The sequence below is a fragment of the Oncorhynchus keta genome, chromosome 13, assembly GCF_023373465.1.
Source record: "Oncorhynchus keta strain PuntledgeMale-10-30-2019 chromosome 13, Oket_V2, whole genome shotgun sequence".
In the NCBI taxonomy this organism is placed as follows: domain Eukaryota; kingdom Metazoa; phylum Chordata; class Actinopteri; order Salmoniformes; family Salmonidae; genus Oncorhynchus; species Oncorhynchus keta.
In genome coordinates, this window is record NC_068433.1 from 27,656,197 (window position 1) to 27,677,825 (window position 21,629).

A 21,629-nucleotide genomic window follows, 5' to 3' on the forward strand; every position below is an offset into this window, starting at 1 on the left:
TCTCTCTCTCTCTCTCTCTCTCTCTCTCTCTCTCTCTCTCTCTCTCTCCCTCTCTCTCTCTCTCTCTCTCTCTCTCTCTCTCTCTCTCTCTCTCTCTCTCTCTCTCTCTCTCTCTCTCTCTCTCTCTCTCTCTCTCTCTCTCTCTCTCTCTCGCTCTCTCTCTCCCTCACACACACACATCCTCCCCATCCCAATCCTGGTTCTGGGCGACAGTGGGCCTATTAGTATTGAGGTTTTGGGCCACAGTGCTTCTAGTAATGAGCCCGGCAGCACAATACAGGCACCCGGCCGGAACAGCTGAGGGGAGACAAAGCCAGCAGGATGGGGAGAGCGCTGGGGGCTTGGGGTAACTACATTTAACACAGAGAGGGACAGAGTGGTGTGTGTGTGTGCGTTTGTGTGGTGCGTGCAGTGCATGTGTGTGGTGCATGTGTGTGTAGCCATTACTGGGACAAACTAAGAGACAGATAGGGGCCCCTGGAGGAGCTGCTGACAAAAAGGCAGTGCAGAGCGGAGTGTGTGGCAATCAGTGGAATGACGGGTCAGAGTTGTCCCGCGCCAGTCAACTGGAAACTTCACCACTTATCTCTGGGCCTGAGACACTGGTGAACCAACTCAGACTCGCAAATAAGCATTGTGCACAAGACAATATTTGTCTGCCTAAATGAAACACAGGCTGCTGTTGTTTTAAACTGTGAATGGCGAGGCTGCAAGGTTGCGCTGAGGGTCTCTTGTCTGCCGGACGCCTTTGTGAGGACAGGCTTTGTGGCTTGGAGAAAAGCACTTAACCCAGACTGTGTGAGTGAACACATCACCTTAATTTATTGATTTGGATGGCGCTGCGTTCATTAATGTGAGCCCTGTTGGTCTGTTACATAAAGATTCCTCCTCTTTCAAACCAACGTGAATAATTGGAACTATTTCAAATGAGCTCATTGTCCTGGAATGAAATTGTTATACCAATTCTGAATGGTCTCTATGACGTCACCATATTTCCTCTTTGTCAGAATCAACCTAAGAAAAGCTTATGTGATTACCAATCAACATATTTTAATAAGAGTTCTACTTTCAATTATACAGATGAAAACAGTTCTGCTCCCTCAAACATTTATAATAAACACCCTCAGCAACTTTAAGGATCTCATCGGTCCATTAAACCATAGAAGGACATAAAACAATTGCAGTGGTCAAACAGGAAAGAAGTGGCCAAACAGACAGTCTCTGTGAGCCTGTGGTAGGATCGGAGGTGAAAGACAGGTGCCCTCTGTTTGACTGGCCTATTAGCACACAGCCCTGAGGGCAGGAAGCACTATTGACTGGAGACATCAAGAGAAACGCACCTTTCAAAGCACACACCTTCCGGACCCAAACACACACGCACCTATATACACCCACCTGGATAAAATCTGCCAGGTATCAGGTACTGCCCCGAGGGAGAGTCCTGAACTCTGGACATGGGGACAGAGTCAACCAAGACCAACACTGGTATCTCCATCAGACTCTTCAAAACATACTTTCCTCACACTCAACATGTAATTTGCTATAAAGTACTATTGTAGATCTATCATGAATAACACCAAGATTAAACCCCATCACAACTACTGATTAAAGATGAGTCAAGCTTAGATTGAAAAGAAAAACACAGTCAACATATATTCAGTGTTGGTCCTGCCTTCCCAGATGAAGAGCTCTAACGGCAGCATCCTGCTGCCTCTAAACGCTATGTATCGTTATGTTTGTCTGCAGCTAGTGTGTCTGAGAAGCACTGAATCCCTGCCCAGGGAGTGTTGTCACAGGCAGGAGTGTGTGGAAGTGGAGAGGGCAAAGTTAGGTCATGCATTGAAATGCCCTTAAGCCAGGCACTTTACCTTAGCTGTTCCAGTGAGAGACTCCACGGGTACAAAGGCCTTCATTCTAAAGGGTATGGAGGAAAGAGTAGAACATCGAAGTGTTATTCATGTTCGGCCTGGGTCTGCTCAGCATGTAAAATAAATATGTCTGGTCTGTGAGTCTAAAAGGGGAAAACAACATATAGAGTGTTGTCCAGGAATAAGAAAAGGATAGATGTAGCCAGTGCTATTTCTGTACTTCCAGCCTCCGTGCCCTCTCATCTGGTCACCTATGACAGAGACAAAAGAAAGCAGAAGGAGGAGAGCAATAGGAAATACGATGGTGAACATGAAACTACTGAAATGAAACAATAAAATGGATCGACAATAGAGTTACTTAAGGAAACAGCATAACTATGAAATTGAGCACCTTTTCTCTTGCTCCTTGTGTGTGTGTGTGTTCCAGTCCAGGGGTCGAGACGCGCACTAGAGACTCTCTACCTCAAGTGGAACAGAGGGAGCTGACAGAGTGGTTCAGTGAAGGGGGGACCAGGTTCCAAATGGAAAAGAGACTCCTGAAAAGATCACAGGGAGAAAGAGAGAATTCAAGAGCCGGGCCACAGAGGAAGCCACGCCACGACGCCAGCAGTCAAGAGTGGAGCGACTGAAAGACCAAGGATATAAAAGAGGAGGGGGAGAGGTAGAGGGAGTTAAAAGCTAAATCGAATACAGAGGGGTGCGAGAGCGAGAAATAAAGGGTTAGTGTGGATAAAAGATAAAAAAGTAACAAGTAGAGCGTGGGAGGCGTCAGCACCAGATGGACAATGTGTGTCGGCAGGGACATAGTGCAGAGGCAGGAGACAGACGGAGAAAAGGAAGCAAAGGGACACATACAGTGTGTGTGTGTGTCTATATTAGAGCTTTTGGAATGTTATATGGCGTTCAGAACAGGACGAGTGTTTGTGTGCATGTGTCACACCTTATGCATGGAGGGGCTTATTTTGAGCCTGCTGCCCAATGCAACCGTTGGACAAGCCCCTAATGATCACAACTCTGGCTTGGCCTTTTTAATTACCCAACCAGCCCTGACAGAGCGCCACAAAGCTCTCCAGTCGACAGAATGGGGGAGTAGAAGGCGGAACAAAAACAGGACCTTTCCATCTGAAGTATGGCCCTAACCTCTGCTAATGCAAGGCTGAGTCCTGCCTGCCTGACTGCCATGGCCACTCTTTGTGTGGAGCGGAGAAAGATGGCACTCCAACCCAGCACCACTGCTGCTGTCATGGTCCAGAGGCCATGCATAAAGCCTGGGTCAAGACCCATCCATTGATGAAAGCCAAAGTATGCACTGCAATTTCTTCCCTGCATGCATTAAGAAGAAACCATATGTGAATGTATTAAAGTCCATGGGCCTCATTTATCAATATGGCATAGAAACGATTCTACTTAGAACTGAATTTAGAATGGTCATATACCTAAAAAGTGTGATTTATCAAACAATCCTACCAGCGCCATATGCACACCAGTAGGAGATAACTATTGAGAAATTCCAATTTGTTCTCAGCCTCAGTGCTCTTGCAGTACCTTGGATGTTTGTATTTCCAAACCCCCCTAATTAACCATATATGGTCAAAATCATCCCTTTAAAGCCTGTAGAGTATATACAATGCCGTACCATGAAATACAATGGCACAACCATGGGGGGACTGAAATTGAGTGTAACCAAAAGGTGTTATTTGGCTCGCTCAGTTGTGGCTTGACCAGTAAAAATAAAAACATAGCTACAAAGAGAGGACCATCAGGACAAATGAATAGGCAAATGAGTAGGCAACACCACAGCCATCCATCCTCAACAACCCCCTCCTTTAGGCCAGCCTGGTCTCATAGACTAGACTTAACATAGTAAATGTAAATCCAGGACACTCAAATTAGTAAGATATGTTATGTTTGGTATGATTACGTAAGACAGATTGTTACTTAAGGCAAAAACGAAAGTATGGTGGTTGGGTGGACATATAACGCAAACGTCTAGCAGCCCAAAGGTTGCGAGTTCAAATCTCATAACGTACAACTTTTGAATTGTAGCTAAATAGCAACTTTTTAGCTACTTTGCAACTACTTAGCATCTTGGACCCCCCGGATCCGGGATAATTGTCATCAACTACGCTAAATAGCATAGTGCAACGGTCAAATAATCTTACTAGAAAATATTCATATTCATGAAATCACAATTGAAATACAGCGAAACACTGCTTAGCCTTTTGTTAATCACCCTGTCGTCTCAGATTTTGAAATGATGCTTTACAGCGAAAAGAATACAAGCGTTTGTGTAAGTTTATCGATATACCAGAAAAACATTATGTACACCCAGAGGCAGGTAACTTGGTCACGAAAATCAGAAAAGCAATCAAATTAATAATTTGCTAGAGAGCATTTGGATGATCCAGAAGAAGATTGGGAGAATGTCATATGGTCAGATGAAACCAAAATATAACTTTTTGGTAAAAACTCAACTCGTCGTGTTTGGAGGACAAAGAATGCTGAGTTGCATCCAAAGAACACCATACCTACTGTGAAGCATGGAGGTGGAAACATCATGCTTTGGGGCTGTTTTTCTGCAAAGGGACCAGGAAGACTGATCCGTGTAAAGGAAAGAATGAATGGGGCCATGTATCGTGAGATTTTGAGTGAAAACCTCCTTCCATCAGCAAGGTCATTGAAGATGAAACGTGGCTGGGTCTTTCAGCATGACAATGATCCCAAACACGGGCAACGAAGGAGTGGCTTCGTAAGAAGCATTTTAAGGTCCAGATCTCAACCCCATAGAACATCTTTGGAGGGAGTTGAAAGTCTGTGTTGCCCAGCAACAGCCCCAAAACATCACTGCTCTAGAGGAGATCTGCATGGAGGAATGGGCCAAAATACCAGCAACAGTGTGTGAAAACCTTGTGAATACTTACAGAAAACATTTGACCTCTGTCATTGCCAACAAAGGGTATATAACAAAGTATTGAGATAAACTTTTGTTATTGATCAAATACTTATTTTCCACCATAATTTGCAAATAAATTCATTAAAAATCCTACAATGTGATTTTCTGGATTTTTTCCCCTCATTTTGTCTGTCATAGTTGAAGTGTACCTATGATGAAAATTACAGGCCTCTCTCATCTTTTTAAGTGGGAGAACTTGCACAATTGGTGGCTGACTAAATACTTTTTTGCCCCACTGTAGCACATTTGGCAAATTTGTAACAATTGTATGTTTTGCAAATTCGTAACATTATACTAATAGTAATTCGTAACATATCATATGAAATGGGTGATCGACATCCACAAATGAATACATACCATATGAAACGTAACATATCGTTCTAAATGGAGGGTCTTGGATTTATGTACAGAATAATATGAAATGCTCTAAGACCAGTTTGCAGCTGTAGGTGTATAGGCCAACATTGCTGTTCTGCAGAATGAACAAGTTGTGCGTTCCACCTGGCCACCTTGCCACCACATTCAGCAGCAGCTTTTCCGCATCAAATATTTCTATCACCTGCACATAAAGAGTGGAAGCCTTTCCTTTTCACATAGTTGAAATTGTTTTGGGATGGTGATTTCATGGCGATGTGAGTGCCGTCTATTGCTCTGTTTGTATTTGGGAACCAATTGATGGCATCATGGCAAAGAAACGCATCTTGACTTCAACATGTTGTGTGATTCTGTATGGAAAGCTCTTGCCAAAAACACGAGGGTGGATTTTATATTCTTTAACCTTTATTTAACTAGTCAAGTCAGTTAAGAACAAATTCTTATTTACAATGATGGCCTACCAAAAGGCAAAAGGCCTCCTGCAGGGACGGGGGCTGGGATTAAAATAAAAGTATAGGACAAAACACACATCACGACAAGAGAGACACTACAACACTACATAAAGAGAGACCTAAGACAACATAGCATGGCAGCAACACATGACAACACAGCATTGTATCAACACAACATGGTAGCAGCACAAAACATGGTGCAAACATTATTGAGCAAAGACAACAACATAAAGGGCAAGAAGGTAGAGACACCAATACATCAGGTGAAGCAGCCACAACTGTCAGTAAGAGTTTCTATGATTGAGTCTTTAAATGAAGAGATGGAGATAAAACTGTCCAGTTTGAGTGTTTTTTGCAGCTCGTTCCAGTCATTAGCTGAAGCAAACTGAAAAGAGGAGCGACCCAGGGATGTGTGTGCTTTGTGGACCTTTAACAGAATGTGACTGGCAGAACGAGTGTTGTATGTGGAGGATGAGGGCTGCAGTAGATATCTCAGATAGGGGGGAGTGAGGCCTAAGAGGGTTTTATAAATAAGCACCAACCAGTGGGTCTTGCGACGGGTATACAGAGATGACCAGTTTACAGAGGAGTATAGAGTGCAGTGATGTGTCCTATAAGGAGCTTTGGTGGCAAATCTGATGGCCGAATGGTAAAGGACATCTAGCCGCTTGAGAGCACCCTTACCTGCCGACCTATAAATTACGTCTCCTAGCATGGATAGGGTGGTCATCTGAATCAGGGTTAGTTTGGCAGATAAGACTTGGATGTGAACCGGAATAGCATGTGTTTGTCTTTTTAAAGTAGGTCTTAAATCCTCAAAAATCCTATAACATTGGTTTTGAGAAATGATATCGGATGATCCAATCTGTACTTTCTGCAGAAAAAGTCCCACCTGTCTCTAAAAACGTGCTCTCGGAGAAATGCAGCGTGGGCCAAATCTTCAAACGGAGCAAGCCATTTCTCATTCCATTTCCCATTATATGTCTTCTATAGTATTTCAACAATAGCTTCACTTTCACACATACCTCTAATTTAACACATGACTATACTTTATATGGATTATCGTAATAAATGCACTGATGTGGTCAAATTCTAGGCTACAGCATGTCAAGATATTTTTCATGAATTCACAATGGAAATCCTATGAAATCGAACATTTATTTAATTATTACTCTCACAATTTTACAAATTTTCAACATACATTTTCCCAATTCTACTCTTGACAAGGAGTTCCCTTGTTCCACCACTGGCCCTGTGCGTATGCATGGTCATGGCTGTGTGTAAATCTACGCACACTCTCAATCAACCAGTCATATTGATAAATCTCACACTTTGCGTCGAAATAATCCCACCCATGATTTGCACCTATATTTGTGCCTATGCATCATTGATAAATGAGGTCTCATGTGTTTAACAGGTTAACATTGTCCCAGAACAGCAGGATTTTGGATTTCTCCTACTGTTACAATTCATGTACAACAGACCAATAACATGAAGGTTTTCCAAGATGGCGTCTTTTCAGTTTATCAGACAGACACACCTGGAGCATTGCCATGGCCTGATGCTCCTGCCAATCATTTGCTCAATCAATCATCCACATCTTTAGTCTGAATTCATCTTAATAGTCTGTTGTTATTAAAATAAATGAATAGGAACTATTTTCACAGAAAATACATACACATAAGCATTATCACATTAACCCAGGTCCTGTATCAGCAATATCATAAAATGACATATTTGATGAACCCATGTCTCATAAGAAGGGTCCCTCCTTTATCCTTACCATGTGACCTGAACAAGAAAAACTCTGGGCCCTAGTTGGTTCCCAATAAAATGATGAATGTATCTTTTATTTACGAATGTACGTATGTTCCTGTTAAAGCTACCAATCTTGATCCTGAAGAGACCAGCCCAGTGAGACAAGGTTAGCCCCATCTGTATTGTCTGTGCCCCTAACTGCGTTCCTTATTGTCACATCACATTCCTATGTGTCATCCACAACAGTGACATTAAGGAGCAATGTGGGGGTCTTCTGAAACATCCTGTTCTTTATTGAGACACTCCAGGTTGACCGCGGCTGAAGATGTCACTCTGAAAGAGAACAAAACGGCCCAGAACTCCTCCATGTGCCACCAAGAGAGATCAAAAAGTTGTCTTTGTCTGCTATTAATTCCCTTTATGCCATTCCTATTACCACAAGGGGATATGTGACTGGCCGGCTCAATGAATCGGGATGGATAATTGAACTAAACTCAAAAAGGCTAATTGGGATTCAAATAAATGAACTATCATAAACTTCTCTGTTCTCAGAAAATAATTGTGATACTTACAGTGTAATATAACGGTAGTGTTAGTCTTTCATGGAGATGCAGTCCAAATATGTTTATATAAAATTACATAAAAGATACAAGAACTTAAAATGAGCATATTGACCTAATTTTGATGATTTTTCAAACTGTACATGCCTTCATGTGTAATATGCTGTTGTATAGCACCCTCTTGAGGTTACAATTGCACACTGCATACATAGACCATATGGCACAGACAAGTAACATTTTGTAACTGCAGAGATACATTTCTAATAGAAATAAACACGAATCTCAACATATCACAGGACATTCAGAGGTGTAGGTATGTTCATGTGCATTTTAAAGGGAATAAAATCATTCAGAGACAAACATTGTCACTCTTCTTGACCTGTCTCAGCAGGGAGCATTGACTTCTGAGGTTTAATTCATTTTGTTCAATTGAAAGTGCACAAATATTAATTAAATACTTTTATGTAAAGCAAATGTAACAAAGAAAAGGACACAAGCAAGATCCCTGAGATTGATTCATTCTGTTTTGATGACTTTTGCCTTCTTGCTGAAAATGAAAACGAAAAGGACAGTGCTTAGAAGTAACACATTGTGTCTATGTCCTCAAAGGAGCCATTTAAAAACTCATGTAAGAGTCATATTTTAATCCCTTTTGGGCACCTTTTCTCATATGTCCCGGTTGCGTCGAGGTATGACGATCTTGCGATAGGTCCGTCTTTCCGAGATGTTGCGTTTGACTTTGACCACGTGGGGCAAGGCCATCTCCACATCCAGAGAGGGGCTGGAGTGGGACTTCTTCAGGGTTCCCTCCTCTCCCTCTTCATCCACTGTGTCCTTACACAAAGCTCTGTCAAACAGGCTGAGCTCGCTGGTTCCCACCTCAGTATCGACTGACTGATTCAAACCCTTCCAGACCTCCAGCATCTGGATGTAGGCCTCGTAGCGACATTTCTGTAGGGAGAGGTGGGGTGAGAGGGACTGTGAGTTAAAGACCAAACAAGAACATACTCACACACACACAAACCCATATCCACACACCACGCAGACTCATCGTCCTCTCACACACCTCATGCTGCAGGTACTCCTCTCTGACACGGTGTTCCTCCAGCTCCTTGGCCTTGGCCTTGGCTCTGCGGCTCTCAGGGAGACTCTGCTGCAGGTAGGCCAGGTCCTCCTGGAAGGACAGCAGCATGCGAGCATGGGACTGCAGCTGTCTCTCCTGCAGGGGGCAGCAGAGAGCCAGGCTCAGTGAACAGGCTCACAACACACTAGGTACAAGGTGTCCCTAACCACAGATCTAGGATCAGATGACCCGACTTGCCTCAGCACAACTATAGTACATAACAGTCTCAACGTACTACTAGACCACTAAATATCACAATTTACAAAGATGAAAACAATGCATTAGATTAGAAAACAAAGAGACAGGGACTATGGGGAGTGAACCAAGAGTGTGAAAGTGTGTGGTGAGTACAGTACCAGTGTGTGAGCAGACTGGGAGGCAGGCAGGATGGGTCTGCAGAACCTCCTCTGAGAGCCCACGGCAGCAGGGAAGGGAGGAGAAGAGTGCAGGGCTGACACCAGGTTAATACGACTGATCCATGAACTCATCTCTGCTGTGGAGCTGAAGGACGACAATGGGTCCATGTACATAGAATATACTGTATTAGTTAACATATATCTAATATTAGTTTTATATACTGTATAAGAACATATCATGTGAATTAAAGGCAAAGTCATGGGATTACCGGACTGTTGCATCCTGATTCATTTGTTTGTTCCTTCACACCATCAAACACATTAGTCTCATGTATAACAAACGTACATTCACAATTCCAATACTACATAGATATAGTTCTTGTCTCTCTTTGACACTACCACACACATACACACACGCACGCACGCACGCACGCACGCACGCACGCACGCACGCACACACACACACACACACACACACACACACACACACACACACACTAGACTCACGAGGCCTGGAAGAGGAAGACCCTCCAGTCGGCAGTCTGCAGACGGAAGACATGTGGTCTCTTAGTGTAGTCTGCTGCCTGCTCTGCCAGGGCATGGTGCACACTGACCACCTCCTCTGTACTCTGCCACTCCATCTTATACTCATCCTGGGGAGGGGGTGGACAAGGTAAACTAGCAGTGAGGGGTTAGTGTGAAAGGCATCCTGGACATTATCAACAGGCTGTTCAATGGTAAGTATGGAAAAGGAGGAGTTGACAAGAAAGAGGAGGAGGAGGAGACTAACCTTCTGTAAGTAGAGGACCATTCCCTTCAGCACTCCATAGAAGGTCTTCCAGCTTCTCTTTCCCCAAGGAGCTGTCACAAACAGTTACATTACATCACTCCTGAGGTCAAAGGATGCTTCTCAAACACACTCACACACTTAATCATTTAGTCAGACTGATGAATCATCAAAAGATTAATCAAAACACTATGATGCTCTTGTACATGTTTTATTGCCCTGACATTTTAGTTCCTATGTTTTTGTGCAAACAATGTCACAATCTAACTCACTGCGTTTGCCATCGATGTCAGCGTGGGCCTTGCGTTTGAGAAAGCCTTGTTTGAACACTGTGGCCTTCTTGTCATGAGGCACATCTTGGAACGGGTTGCTCTTGGAGCGCAAGGGTGCGTCCTCTTTAGCGTCCTCCACCAACAGCATGGAGCTCTTCAGTTCCTTCTCATCACTGCACAGGGCATATAGAGAGATGAGGGGAGAAATGAAGAAGCAATGGGGATTAAATAAAAGAGGAATTAAAATATGAAAGGTGAGAAGTGAAACAAAATCAAAATCTATTGGGGAAAGTAACAGAATACTGTGATACTGAACAGCTGGTGGTAAATAATTTAGAATAATGATACCCATTTCCTTGTTCTTAAGTCAGACTACTTACACTGCCCATTCCAGAGGCTCAGTCTTAATGGTGTTGTAGAGAGCCTGAGAAAGAGACAAGAGGACACTGAAAGAAGGACACTGAAAGGACACTTAAGTCTTACATAAGGACACTTAACAGTCTCTCCTGAAATATTGAGTAGGTGTAGAATGAGGAGTGTAATCTTACCTTTAACAGCTCCTTGCTGAAGTTCTCACCCTCATTCATCCCATCCAAGTTGGACACGAAGCTGGACACAGACATGGCTTTACCCACATTCTGAGGACAGACACAAAAACATTATGTTTAAATGTGTACATATCCCACAACCCACACAACCATTTCCTTACAGTGAAAGGCCTAAATATCTACACGTTTGCCACAGTATTTCATCACTGCAGTGGGGACTCACCTGTCCATGCAGATCAGAGTTCAGAAGCATCACAGCACAGGTGAGTGTGAGTACTTCTCCTGAAGAGGAGAAGGTGTGAGGGTTGCACTGCTGGAAGCGACAGGAGAAATGCTGCAGTACTCGCTCTCTCTCCTGGGTCTCACCGATCAGCACCACCACCCTTAGGAAAGACCTGGGAGAGGAGGGCAAAATAGAGGAAGTAGAGAATGATTTATCAACGGAATATGTTAATTTAAGAGCATTACTTGTTACTATTATAGTGAACTAGGAGAAATCTCATTAGGATGTGTGAAGGACTAACCTCAGGCCTTGGTCTAGACTCTGACCGGTGAAGTCAAAGAACTTGAGGTACTCCTGCCCAACAGCTTGGCTAAAGCCATTGCTGAATTAGAGAGGAGCAGGGAAACAAGGACAGGTCAAGTGCATGATTCAAGGTGACACCTTCTGCGAAAGAAACTCTGGACGTACTTACTAGATCATTACCCTGATAGTTACTACTGCATAAGAACCAAGTAATGTAACGTTTGGTCACTCCATGTTTTGCAGCCTTTAGTTCTTACTCTTTGTCTAGGTGTTTGACCACATCTGTCTTGTGGATCCCATCCAGCCTGTAGAGTCTTTCAGCCAGCCTGCAGGCCTTCTCCCTGTCCAAACCTCCACCATTCATATGAACCACCACTGGTTCTGAGGCCTCTGTTTGCTGTACCTGAGACTCCAGTTGCTCTAAACTTCCTTCCCTGGGCGGCAAACATGAATCCTCTTTATACTCTTTTGGTTCCAATTCTTCTACCTGCTTGGAATGATCTGTCTGCGCATTCTCTTCTGTCAACTCAGTCAGTTCAGATTGCGCTGGCTGTTCAATCTCTGACTGTTTCTGTTCTTCTGTACGGTCTGACTGTTCAAGTTCCTCTGTGCAATGGAAACATAGATCTAACTGCTTTGAATGTACTGGTTTGTTATCTGTCTGATCTGACTGTTCCGTCTGCTCTGACTGTTCCGACTGTTCCGTCTCCCCTGATTGTTTTGACTGGTCAGAATCTGTTGACTGTTCCGTCTGTTCTGTATCCCCTGATTGTTTTGACTGCTCAGAATCTTCTGAGTGTTCCATCTCCCGTGATGGTTCTGTCTGTGGTTCCGTCTGCACTGAAAATTCTGTCTGCTCTGAGTGCACTATTTGTTGAGAATGTTGTGTCTGTTGCAATTGTTTTGATTCTAAACATTCTGTCTGCTCTGACTCTGACTGGTCTATCTTGTCTGACTGTTCTGCCTGTTGTAAACGGGTCTCTTCAGTTTGCTGTTCTTCCTCCCCTAACTGATTTGAATGCTCTACCTGGTCGGACTCTACAAGTTGCTCAGACTCTTCTGGCTGCTCTGTTGTCTCGGTGTTGTCTTTGTATTCACTCTGTTTTGTGTGGTTAGGCTCTGACTGCCAACTGTGTTCAGACTTCTCTGTGAGTTCTGACTGTTCTTTCAGTTCAGCTGGCTCAAACAGGTGCTCTAAGAGTTCTATAGTCTCGGATTCCCCCTCCCTATCTGACTGTTCCCTCCCCTCTGACTGCTCGGTCTGTTCTGTCTGCTCGTCACAATCTCCATTATAAACTAAATTAGTTACAGCCTGTTCCTTCTCCTCATAGTTCGCAGAACTTGATCCTTGCTCTGAATTGATTGGTATTGTTAGCACTCTACTAGTCTGTTCCTGTTCCTCTCCCAGTACAGAGTCTAGACTCTCACTATCCTGCCCAGTCTCTGACTCTCCTGTCTGTACAGGGCTAGGAGCTCTGTCAGAGGGTGGGATAGTATCTTCTGTCACAGGCTGTCCCATCTCTTTCTCTGTCTCCTGCCACGGAGAGCTTTCTGAAAGAGAGTCTGAACACAGAGATACCCATATTAACATTGACCAAGTCACTCTGTACTTTATGAAGTAAAAGTGGCACGAGAAGTCAAAAGCATTTGAAATGGGACCATCTATCAGAATATGTCAAAAATTGTTCAATAAACTGTACAACATTCAAATTGGGTTGGAATTATCAGTGTTTGGAAAAATGCAAGCTGTGTGCTAATATAAGTGGCAACGCACATGCCCTGCCCACCTAAGGATCTCTCCTTTTCAGCCATATATTTCCTGTGTTTAGGGGGTGCAAAATCCACTTGTCTCTTAACTCATCTCGCTGGATTGATTGCTTTCATTTTACTCAGGTGACTCTTTCCCACTCTGGCTTATGCCATTGTTTTTTTCTCTTAACGTAACGACTGCGGAAACTTTGGTAATTACCCATCAAACACACTCCGGTAATGGCTGAAATGAGCTCAATGGATTACATCGGCTTTCCGCTGTATCTGAAACAATGCTTCGTCTGAGACTTAACACACCGTCTCACACACCGTCTCGTCACAAGAAAGAGGAAAAAAATAACTTGATTTTGATGGAGTGTTGATTTTTACAAATTAGATGCTCTGAAATGAAAGCAATTTCCAAAAATTAACACTTGGATTATTAAAATGTGTCTGATTTCGCAAATAATGTAAAATATGTATTGATAGGTGTAATCTAGAGCCAGGCATTTTTTTATTTTAAATTGCATAGTATCCTTCTCTTGACACACTTGTTGAATTATGCAAGGTTACATGACAACAACAGTAATGAATAATTCATGAGGCAGTCTAGCCACAGGTATAAGCCTAGTGACAGGTATAAGTCTAGTGACAGATATAAGTCTAGTGACAGGTTTACGTCTAGTGACAGGTATAAGACTAGTGACAGGTATAAGCCTAGTGACAGGTATAAGTCTAGTGACAGGTATAAGTCTAGTGACAGGTATAAGCCTAGTGACAGGTATAAGTCTAGTGACAGGTATAAACCTAGTGACAGGTATAAGCCTCGTGACAGGTATAAGTCTAGTGACAGGTATAAGTCTAGTGACAGATACAAGTCTAGTGACAGATATAAGCCTAGTGACAGGTATAAACCTAGTGACAGGTATAAGTCTAGTGACAGATATAAGTCTAGTGACAGATATAAGCCTAGTGACAGGTTTACGTCTAGTGACAGGTATACGTCTAGTGACAGGTATAAGACTAGTTACAGGTATAAGACTAGTGACAGGGCAAGTTTTTAGTGGTTGCAGCCCTGTTCCACCCCTTTATATTCATTTAGTAATTCATGTAAATAGTGGATACAGTGTATAATATGTACAGTGAATTAGTGTATACAGTGTATACTATGTACAGTGCATTAGTGTATACAGTGTATACTATGTACAGTGCATTAGTGTATACAGTGTATACTATGTACAGTGCATTAGTGTATACAGTGTATACTATGTACAGTGCATTAGTGTATACAGTGTATACTATGTACAGTGCATTAGTGTATACAGTGTATACTATGTACAGTGCATTAGTGTATACAGTGTATACTATGTACAGTGCATTAGTGTATACAGTGTATACTATGTACAGTGCATTAGTGTATACAGTGTATACTATGTACAGTGCATTAGTGTATACTATGTACAGTGCATTCGGAAAGTATTCAGACACTTCACTTTTTCCACACTTGTTATTTTTTTAATTTAATTAACCAGATAAGTTGACGGAGAATACATTCTCATTTACAGCAACAACCTGGAGAATAGTTACAGGGGAGAGGATGAATGAGCCAATTGTAAGCTGGGTATGATTAGGTTACCATGATGGTATGAGGGCCAGATTGGGAATTTAGCCAGGACACCAGGGTTAACACTTCTACTCTTACGATAAGTGTCATGGGAACTTTAGTGACCACAGAGAGTCAGGACACCCGTAAAATATCCCATCCGAAAAGCACCCTACGCAGAGCATTGGGATATTTTCTTTAGACCAGAGGAAAGGGTGGATCCTATTGGAGTTCCAACACCACTTCCAGCAGGATTTGGTCTCCCATCTAGGGAGACCCTGCTTAGCTTCAGAAGCAAGCCAGCAGTGGGATGCAGGCTGGTATTCTGCTGGCACAATGTTATGTTAAAGCCTTGTTTTAAAATTGAATAAATCAATGTTTTCCCTCATCAATCTACAAACAATACCCTATAATGACAAAGCAAAAACAGGTTTTTATGCATGTCAGAGCAAAAACCAAGCCATGAGGTCGAAGGAATTGTCCGTAGAGCTCCAAGACAGGATTGTGTCGAGGCACATATCTGGGGAAGCGTACCAAACATTTTTGGCAGCATTGAAGGTCCCCAAGAACACAGTGGCCTCCATCATTCTTAAATGGAAGAAGTTTGGAACCACCAAGACTCTTCCTAGAGGGCCTTGGTCAGGGAGGTGACCAAGAACCCAATGGTCACTCTGACAGAACTCTGACAGTCACTCTGACAGAGCTCCAGAGTTCCTCTGTGGAGATGGGAGAACCTTCCAGAAGAACAACCATCTCTGCAGCACACCACCAATCAGGCCTTTATGGTAGAGTGGCCAGACGGAAGCCACTCCTCAGTAAAAGGCACATGACAGCCCACTTGGAGTTTGCCAAAAGGCACCTAAAGACTCTCAGACCATGAGAAACAAAATTCTCTAGTCTGATGAAACCAAGATTTAGCCTGAATGCCAAGCATCATGTCTGGAGAAAACCTGGCACCATCCTACGGTGAAGCATGGTGGTGACAGCATCATGCTGTGGGGATGTTTTTCAGCAGAGGGGATTGGTAGACTAGTCAGGATTGAGGAAGAGATGCACGGAGCAAAGTACAGAGAGATCTTTGATGAAAACCTGCTCCAGAACGCTCAGTACCTCAGACTAGGGAGAAGGTTCACCTTCCAACAGGACAACAACCCTCAGCACACAGCCAAGACAATGCAGGAGTGGCTCCGGGGACAAGTTTCTGAATGTCCTTGAGTGGCCCAGCCAGAGCCCGGACTTGTACCCGATCCAACATCTCTGGTGAGACCTGAAAATAGCAGTGCAGCGAGATGCTCCCCATCTAACCTGACAGAGCTCTTCGAGGATCTGCAGAAAAGAAGAAACTCCCCTAATACAAGTGTGCCAAGCTTGTAGCGTCCTTCTGTAGCTCAGTTGGTAGAGCATGGCGCTTGTAACGCCAGGGTAGTGGGTTCGATTCCCGGGACCACCCATACGTAGAATGTATGCACACATGACTGTAAGTCGCTTTGGATAAAAGCGTCAGCTAAATGGCATATATTATTATTATTATTATTATTAAGACTCAAGGCTGTAATCGCTGCCAAAGGTGCTTCAACAAAGCACTGAGTATAAGGTCTGAATACTTATGTAAATGTGATATTTCAGTTTTTTATTTTTAATACATTTGCAAAAATGTCTAAAAACTTGTTTTTGCTTTGTCATTATGGGGTATAGTGTGTAGATTGATGAGGAAAATCCATTTTTAAATAAGGATGTAACCTAACAAAATGTTTTTAAAAAGTAAAGTGGTCTGAATACTTTCCAAATGTACTGTATATGCAAATGAGGCACATACAGTTCTTTATTTTATCACAATGCATTTAAAAAAAACTGATATGAGAAAAAAAATCTATATATGAGTGCATGAAAAACGTTCAATTCTACTATAAATTGAATACCTGAATTCCCATCAAAATGCCTAAACTTCATTCATTCTTTGTCAGTGCCAGTACAATGATATATAAGCTAGGACTTTTTAAATTCTATAAGTTTGGAGCATCCTCATCTATTGTCCAACTCATGCATTTAATTGAATCCATTTTTTTTTAACCTTTTAACAATTTCGACGACCGTTGCTAACATAAGAGTTTGCCTGTGATTTGCTTTTGAACAATGACTAGGGCCTGCACTCACCATGTTCCTCAAATAGCTGTTGTGCTGAAGCCTCCACATCTGGGCTCGGTGTGTCACATGCCTGGAATTGCAACAGCAGCTGTCAACAATAAACATCGGGCCGGGGAGAACTTGTGATTAAGTAAGACGTGGGATGATCAGCACTCAGACAGAGGGGACCTGGGTCTCAGATGACTGATACGTATAACGGTATATATTCCATCCACCTCTTCTCCGCCTATGACTGAAACTTAAATACTGGTATCTATGAACACAGAAGTATTGGTATTTATCACTCTAAATATTATCTTCCTCTTGCACTCTAGCAGACAGACAAACACACACACACACATTGTACCCAATGCTATCATCTCAAACAGACACATAACCACAGTCCCTCCCTGTTGGGCTCACGTACCGGATGGGAGTTTTCACTGTCCAGAGGCAACTGCTGTTCCGGTCTATTGTGCTTCTCTGTCTTCTCCTGGACAGACAGCTCTATGTTTATCATTGTCACACAGGATTGATGCTGCTGCTGCTGCTGTTGGTGGTGGTGGTGAAGGGACAGCGGGTTCACAGTCCAGTCCAGACTGGCTGCTCCACTGGAATCCAGCTCATCGGCCAAGCTATTATCAGTCATGGGGAAGGGTGTGTCAGGGGAAAGGTCAGGCATGTCCCACTGCACTGTGGCAAAGGACGGAAGGACACTGGGACAGGTCATAGGGTACACGGGTAAAGTCATGGAGTCCCAGTGCTCCTCTGGCTCCTCAGAGATCCTTCCAGTTTGAGGAGAGTTGTCCTCTTTCTCCCTTTCGGCCTCATTCACCTGCTTCTCCATCTCTCCCCACCGAATAGCCTCCTCCAGGGGCCTGCTCGGTGGTAGGAGCTCCAAGGAGGTGCATGCCTGGCTGTTTGGCTGCTTGAGGTCTGGGAGAGGAGAGCACACCATAGCCTCCTCCATAACCTCTCTCTACACTCAGTCCTAAGCAGAGAGATACGGTTCAGCTTAGTTCATTCTCATTACTCTGTGCAGGGCAGGTTATACATCTCGGAATTAGGTCACAATGATGCTGTCATGGTAGACTCCTGTGGTTGGTTATAGATTCCGGTGCTGCCCTAGTAAGCAAGAACATTCATGTACAACAAAATGACTACACAACACACATTAATCCAAACCCCAGAGTAACTACTGACTCCTTGTTCATAAATTCCCAAAGTAGTGTTTGTAGAGTAGGGTGACCAGACGTCCCCAATATCCAGGGAGAGTACCTGATTTTGGTGGCCTGTCCCTGTCTAGAGCTGTCCCCAGAAATGTCCCAGATAAGCCTTCAGAAAGAAAAAAGCAACTCGAAAAGTTGAGGCTGATATTTCAATTATCAAACGCTGTATACAAAAAAATGTGCATGAAAAAAGGTCTGTTCCTGTAACAAAATCTTTGAGAACCTTATGAGAACATTTGATCAGTGATATATTGTGACCACCGCATGAACAACCATGGCCATGGCCAGAAAGTGTTGCCTCAAACAGCATAGGCTACCAAACTTGGGTGATTATGAAATTACTAGATAGGCTAATACTAAGAAAACTGTTGAGAGGTAAGGGCTATTTGACCAAGAAGGAGAGTGATGGAGTGCTGCATCAGATGACCTGGCCTCCACAATCACCTGACCTCAACCCAATTGAGATGGTTAGGAATGAGTTGGACCACAGAGTGAAAGAAAAGCAGCCAACAAGTGCTCAGCATATGTGGGAACTCCTTCAAGACTGTTGGAAAAGCATTTCTCATGAAACTAGTTGAGAGAATGCCAAGAGTTTGCAAATCTGTCATCAAGTCAAAGGGTGGCTACTTTGAAATATCTCAAATATAAAATATATTTTGATTTGTTTAACACCTTTTTGGTTACGACATGATTCCATGTGTGTTATTTCATAGTTTTGATGTCTTCACTATTATTCTACAATGTAGAAAATAGTAAAAATAAAGAAAAACCCTTGAATGAGTATGTGTGTCCAAACTTTTGACTGGTACTGTATATATATTATGCGCAGCTATGAAAGGAAAGCCTATCTGAACAGGTGCAGTACATCCAAGAGAAAATACCAGTCTGCTGCCTCATGTCTAAAATCTACTCACCAATACTGTCTACCTGACTAATATATTAAGACTCTTACAGTAAGACATTTAAATGAGTAAATTGTATACAATTTCTAAAACAGGACTATGGTGTGAGATTAACATTCTTTAAATTGACAGAAAGACAAAATCCCTAAATGTAGACCTGTGGCGGTTCATGTCACTCACACACACAAACAGCCATGGTTCAGTGACAAACAAACCAAGAGCCTCTAAAACATATTAAAACGTAAGCCAACACTCACCATTCACTTCTGTATACCAAACACTGTTCATTTATTTTAATAAACCCTGTTTACTGCACTCTCTTTTGGCGTGGCATGGCGGACGCGCCTTGCAATGACTTTTGTTGAAACATTAAAGAGGCGCATTTACTTCCTGACCACAGAAGAGTATTCTCTCCGAATGAGAGAGAGGGAGAGAGAGAAAAGGTGGAGAGCAAATATAGAGAGAGAGATTGAGAGCCAGAGGGTTCGGGTGTGAACAGATGCCATGAATATCCATGTCTACTGCTAACCATGAACCTGAGCTATCGCAATGTACATTCATGTCATGTACGTAAATGTATGTACATGTATGTCACTGTCCATGGACAGACCCTGAAAATATCAGTGAAGATATACAGTAGTATTGTTGATCCATACCAAGGACACTATCTGATTTAAACACAGCATTTTGGTAACGATTCATGTGAAGCCTCATTTTAAGCCTCAAGTCTTCAGAATTGCGCTGTCATAAAAAGTAGGTTAATGTGGAAATTTTTCAAATACTGGACACCTATTCCATCCATTTTAAACTTTCACTCCATTTCTCTCTGTCACTCTCTCAGTCTTTTCTTCAATAATCTACTCACGTCACACAACCGACATCCGGGACAATGCTTGGCCACACTTCCTGTTTAGGTGCTCATTTCTCATTTCCTGTCAGGCTGCTGGGCTGGCGCTGCATCTACCAATACCAAAGAGTGGAGGAAAGTTAGAATGATCAATGGACACGTTCTTTCTGCACCTCATAGTTCCTCATTGGATTTTTGCGATTGAGATTCATTGAGATTGTATAAAGAGCCACACGTATTGTACCAACTCTTTTACTCTTTCATTGGAGTCTGGACAAAACACTTTACAGTTATCAACTTTCCTTAGGTATAAGATTTGAAGCTATTCAGGAGGTTATGGGTTCCACTTGAAATCTAATTAGAGGAACATTGTTCCCTTGCAGGCACAATATAGGCCTATCTATTGTTTGGTGTAATAACAACACTAATCTGTGTACTTAGATTTGAATGATGCTGGCGATGAAGATTTCAGATTTTTAAAGTTGAGGAATAAACGTGCATTGATAAAACAGAGATTCCAGTTGTGTCCTTTAAAATTACCAACTTATGTTTAGCCAAATTAGGGAATGAAAGTATAAGGAATAGCGACAAGAAGACAATGGCAAAGGTTTAGCGCAGCTGATGAACCATTACATGAACTTGTGGATGTCCCAGTAATTATGTGGATCTGTTGGTATCCCCTACCAGTGGACCGTTGTATTAGCATACACTTTGCATGAAACTCTAGTCTAGAGGTGTTGAAGCAGCCCACAGGCTATCAGAGTGAGATTCCAAACTGATTGTAACCACATTGACTATTAAACAACACAACCAAAGCCGCTACATGACACATAAAAATATGCAGAAATCAAACCACAAACTTGAATGAAACCATATATACCAACAGACTAACATGTTTAAAATACATATATTACTCATGTGTGGAAAAACTCAAGATAATAAGCACTACTGTTGTATGGAAACTAGAACATGGCTAAGATCATTAAAAACTCAAATACATTAAATGCACGGTTAGAGCTACAAAGGTAATAATGTCCCTAAAAACTACCAAGGTTTCACAGAGTAACACTTGCCAATTTCATAGTAAACTTGGATATCGACTTACCCTTTCAAGCTTTCTCAAGGGGTATCATATGATCAGTTAGCTAGTAGGGCTTTAAGTCAGTCTGGGGGGGGGGGATCTTTATTTCCATGTAGATAGACGGCTTACAGCACACGGCGTAATCCCTCCAGTGACTTGTCAATCTGGGTGCTGCAACACAGACCCACAACAAACAAGTCTTACAGCCTCTCTCAGACAGTGCTAGCCTGGGGTGTCACAGAGAGAGGACGCATGCAACTCACAAGTCCTGATCCACTCCTCTGTGACAGATACCTCTCATCTCCAGGCAAAAGATCCCAGACTTCCGCCACTCTCTGCTCATCTGCAACACGGATATGCCTGGGAAAGAGAGGGGAAGGAGAAGGAGGAGTGGAATGAGAGAGCTGAAAGAGGCAACAAACAGGAAGAAAAGGCACATTGTGATTGGCAGTCAGAGAAAGCGCACAAAGACACCTGAGAGCATTGGGCCTCTGCCCACAGCCTAAAGGCACCCAC

General features: G+C 42.8%; 1 protein-coding gene across 9 annotated transcripts; it reads right to left on the reverse strand.

Annotated features, from left to right (window-relative positions):
* Window positions 1-6,792: 6,792 nt before the first annotated feature.
* On the reverse strand, window positions 6,793-21,509 carry LOC118388096 (PH and SEC7 domain-containing protein-like). 9 transcript variants are annotated; one of them, XM_052459896.1, is made up of 17 exons: window positions 21,377-21,509; window positions 21,138-21,284; window positions 20,051-20,145; window positions 18,333-18,389; window positions 17,482-18,179; window positions 17,085-17,145; window positions 11,836-13,141; window positions 11,577-11,657; window positions 11,276-11,447; window positions 11,053-11,142; window positions 10,885-10,928; window positions 10,505-10,677; window positions 10,236-10,306; window positions 9,953-10,098; window positions 9,446-9,590; window positions 9,033-9,185; window positions 6,793-8,917 (listed from the first exon to the last, which is right to left on the reverse strand). In XM_052459896.1, exons 5-17 carry the CDS (start codon window positions 18,022-18,024, stop codon window positions 8,633-8,635), a joined length of 3,270 nt encoding a protein of 1,089 aa, XP_052315856.1. In that variant the 5' UTR covers window positions 18,025-18,179; window positions 18,333-18,389; window positions 20,051-20,145; window positions 21,138-21,284; window positions 21,377-21,509; the 3' UTR covers window positions 6,793-8,632. The 9 variants fall into 9 exon arrangements, with proteins under 9 accessions (XP_052315856.1, XP_052315847.1, XP_052315848.1 ...); XM_052459887.1 differs by having other exon boundaries at window positions 17,085-17,163; XM_052459888.1 differs by lacking the exon at window positions 18,333-18,389 and having other exon boundaries at window positions 17,085-17,163; window positions 17,482-18,045.
* Window positions 21,510-21,629: the final 120 nt, after the last annotated feature.

What these genes read in the sequence shown, in the direction of transcription:
- LOC118388096 (XM_052459888.1), bottom strand. Translation starts at nt 18,024, where the DNA reads ATGGAGGAGGCTATGGTGTGCTCTCCTCTCCCAGACCTCAAGCAGCCA. An exon ending in TGGTCCTCTACTTACAGAAG is followed by an intron (nt 10,099 to 10,235) that starts GTTAGTCTCCTC and finishes CCCCCTCCCCAG; the next exon opens with GATGAGTATAAGATGGAGTG. An exon ending in GTCTTCCTCTTCCAGGCCTC is followed by an intron (nt 9,591 to 9,952) that starts GTGAGTCTAGTG and finishes GTCGTCCTTCAG; the next exon opens with CTCCACAGCAGAGATGAGTT.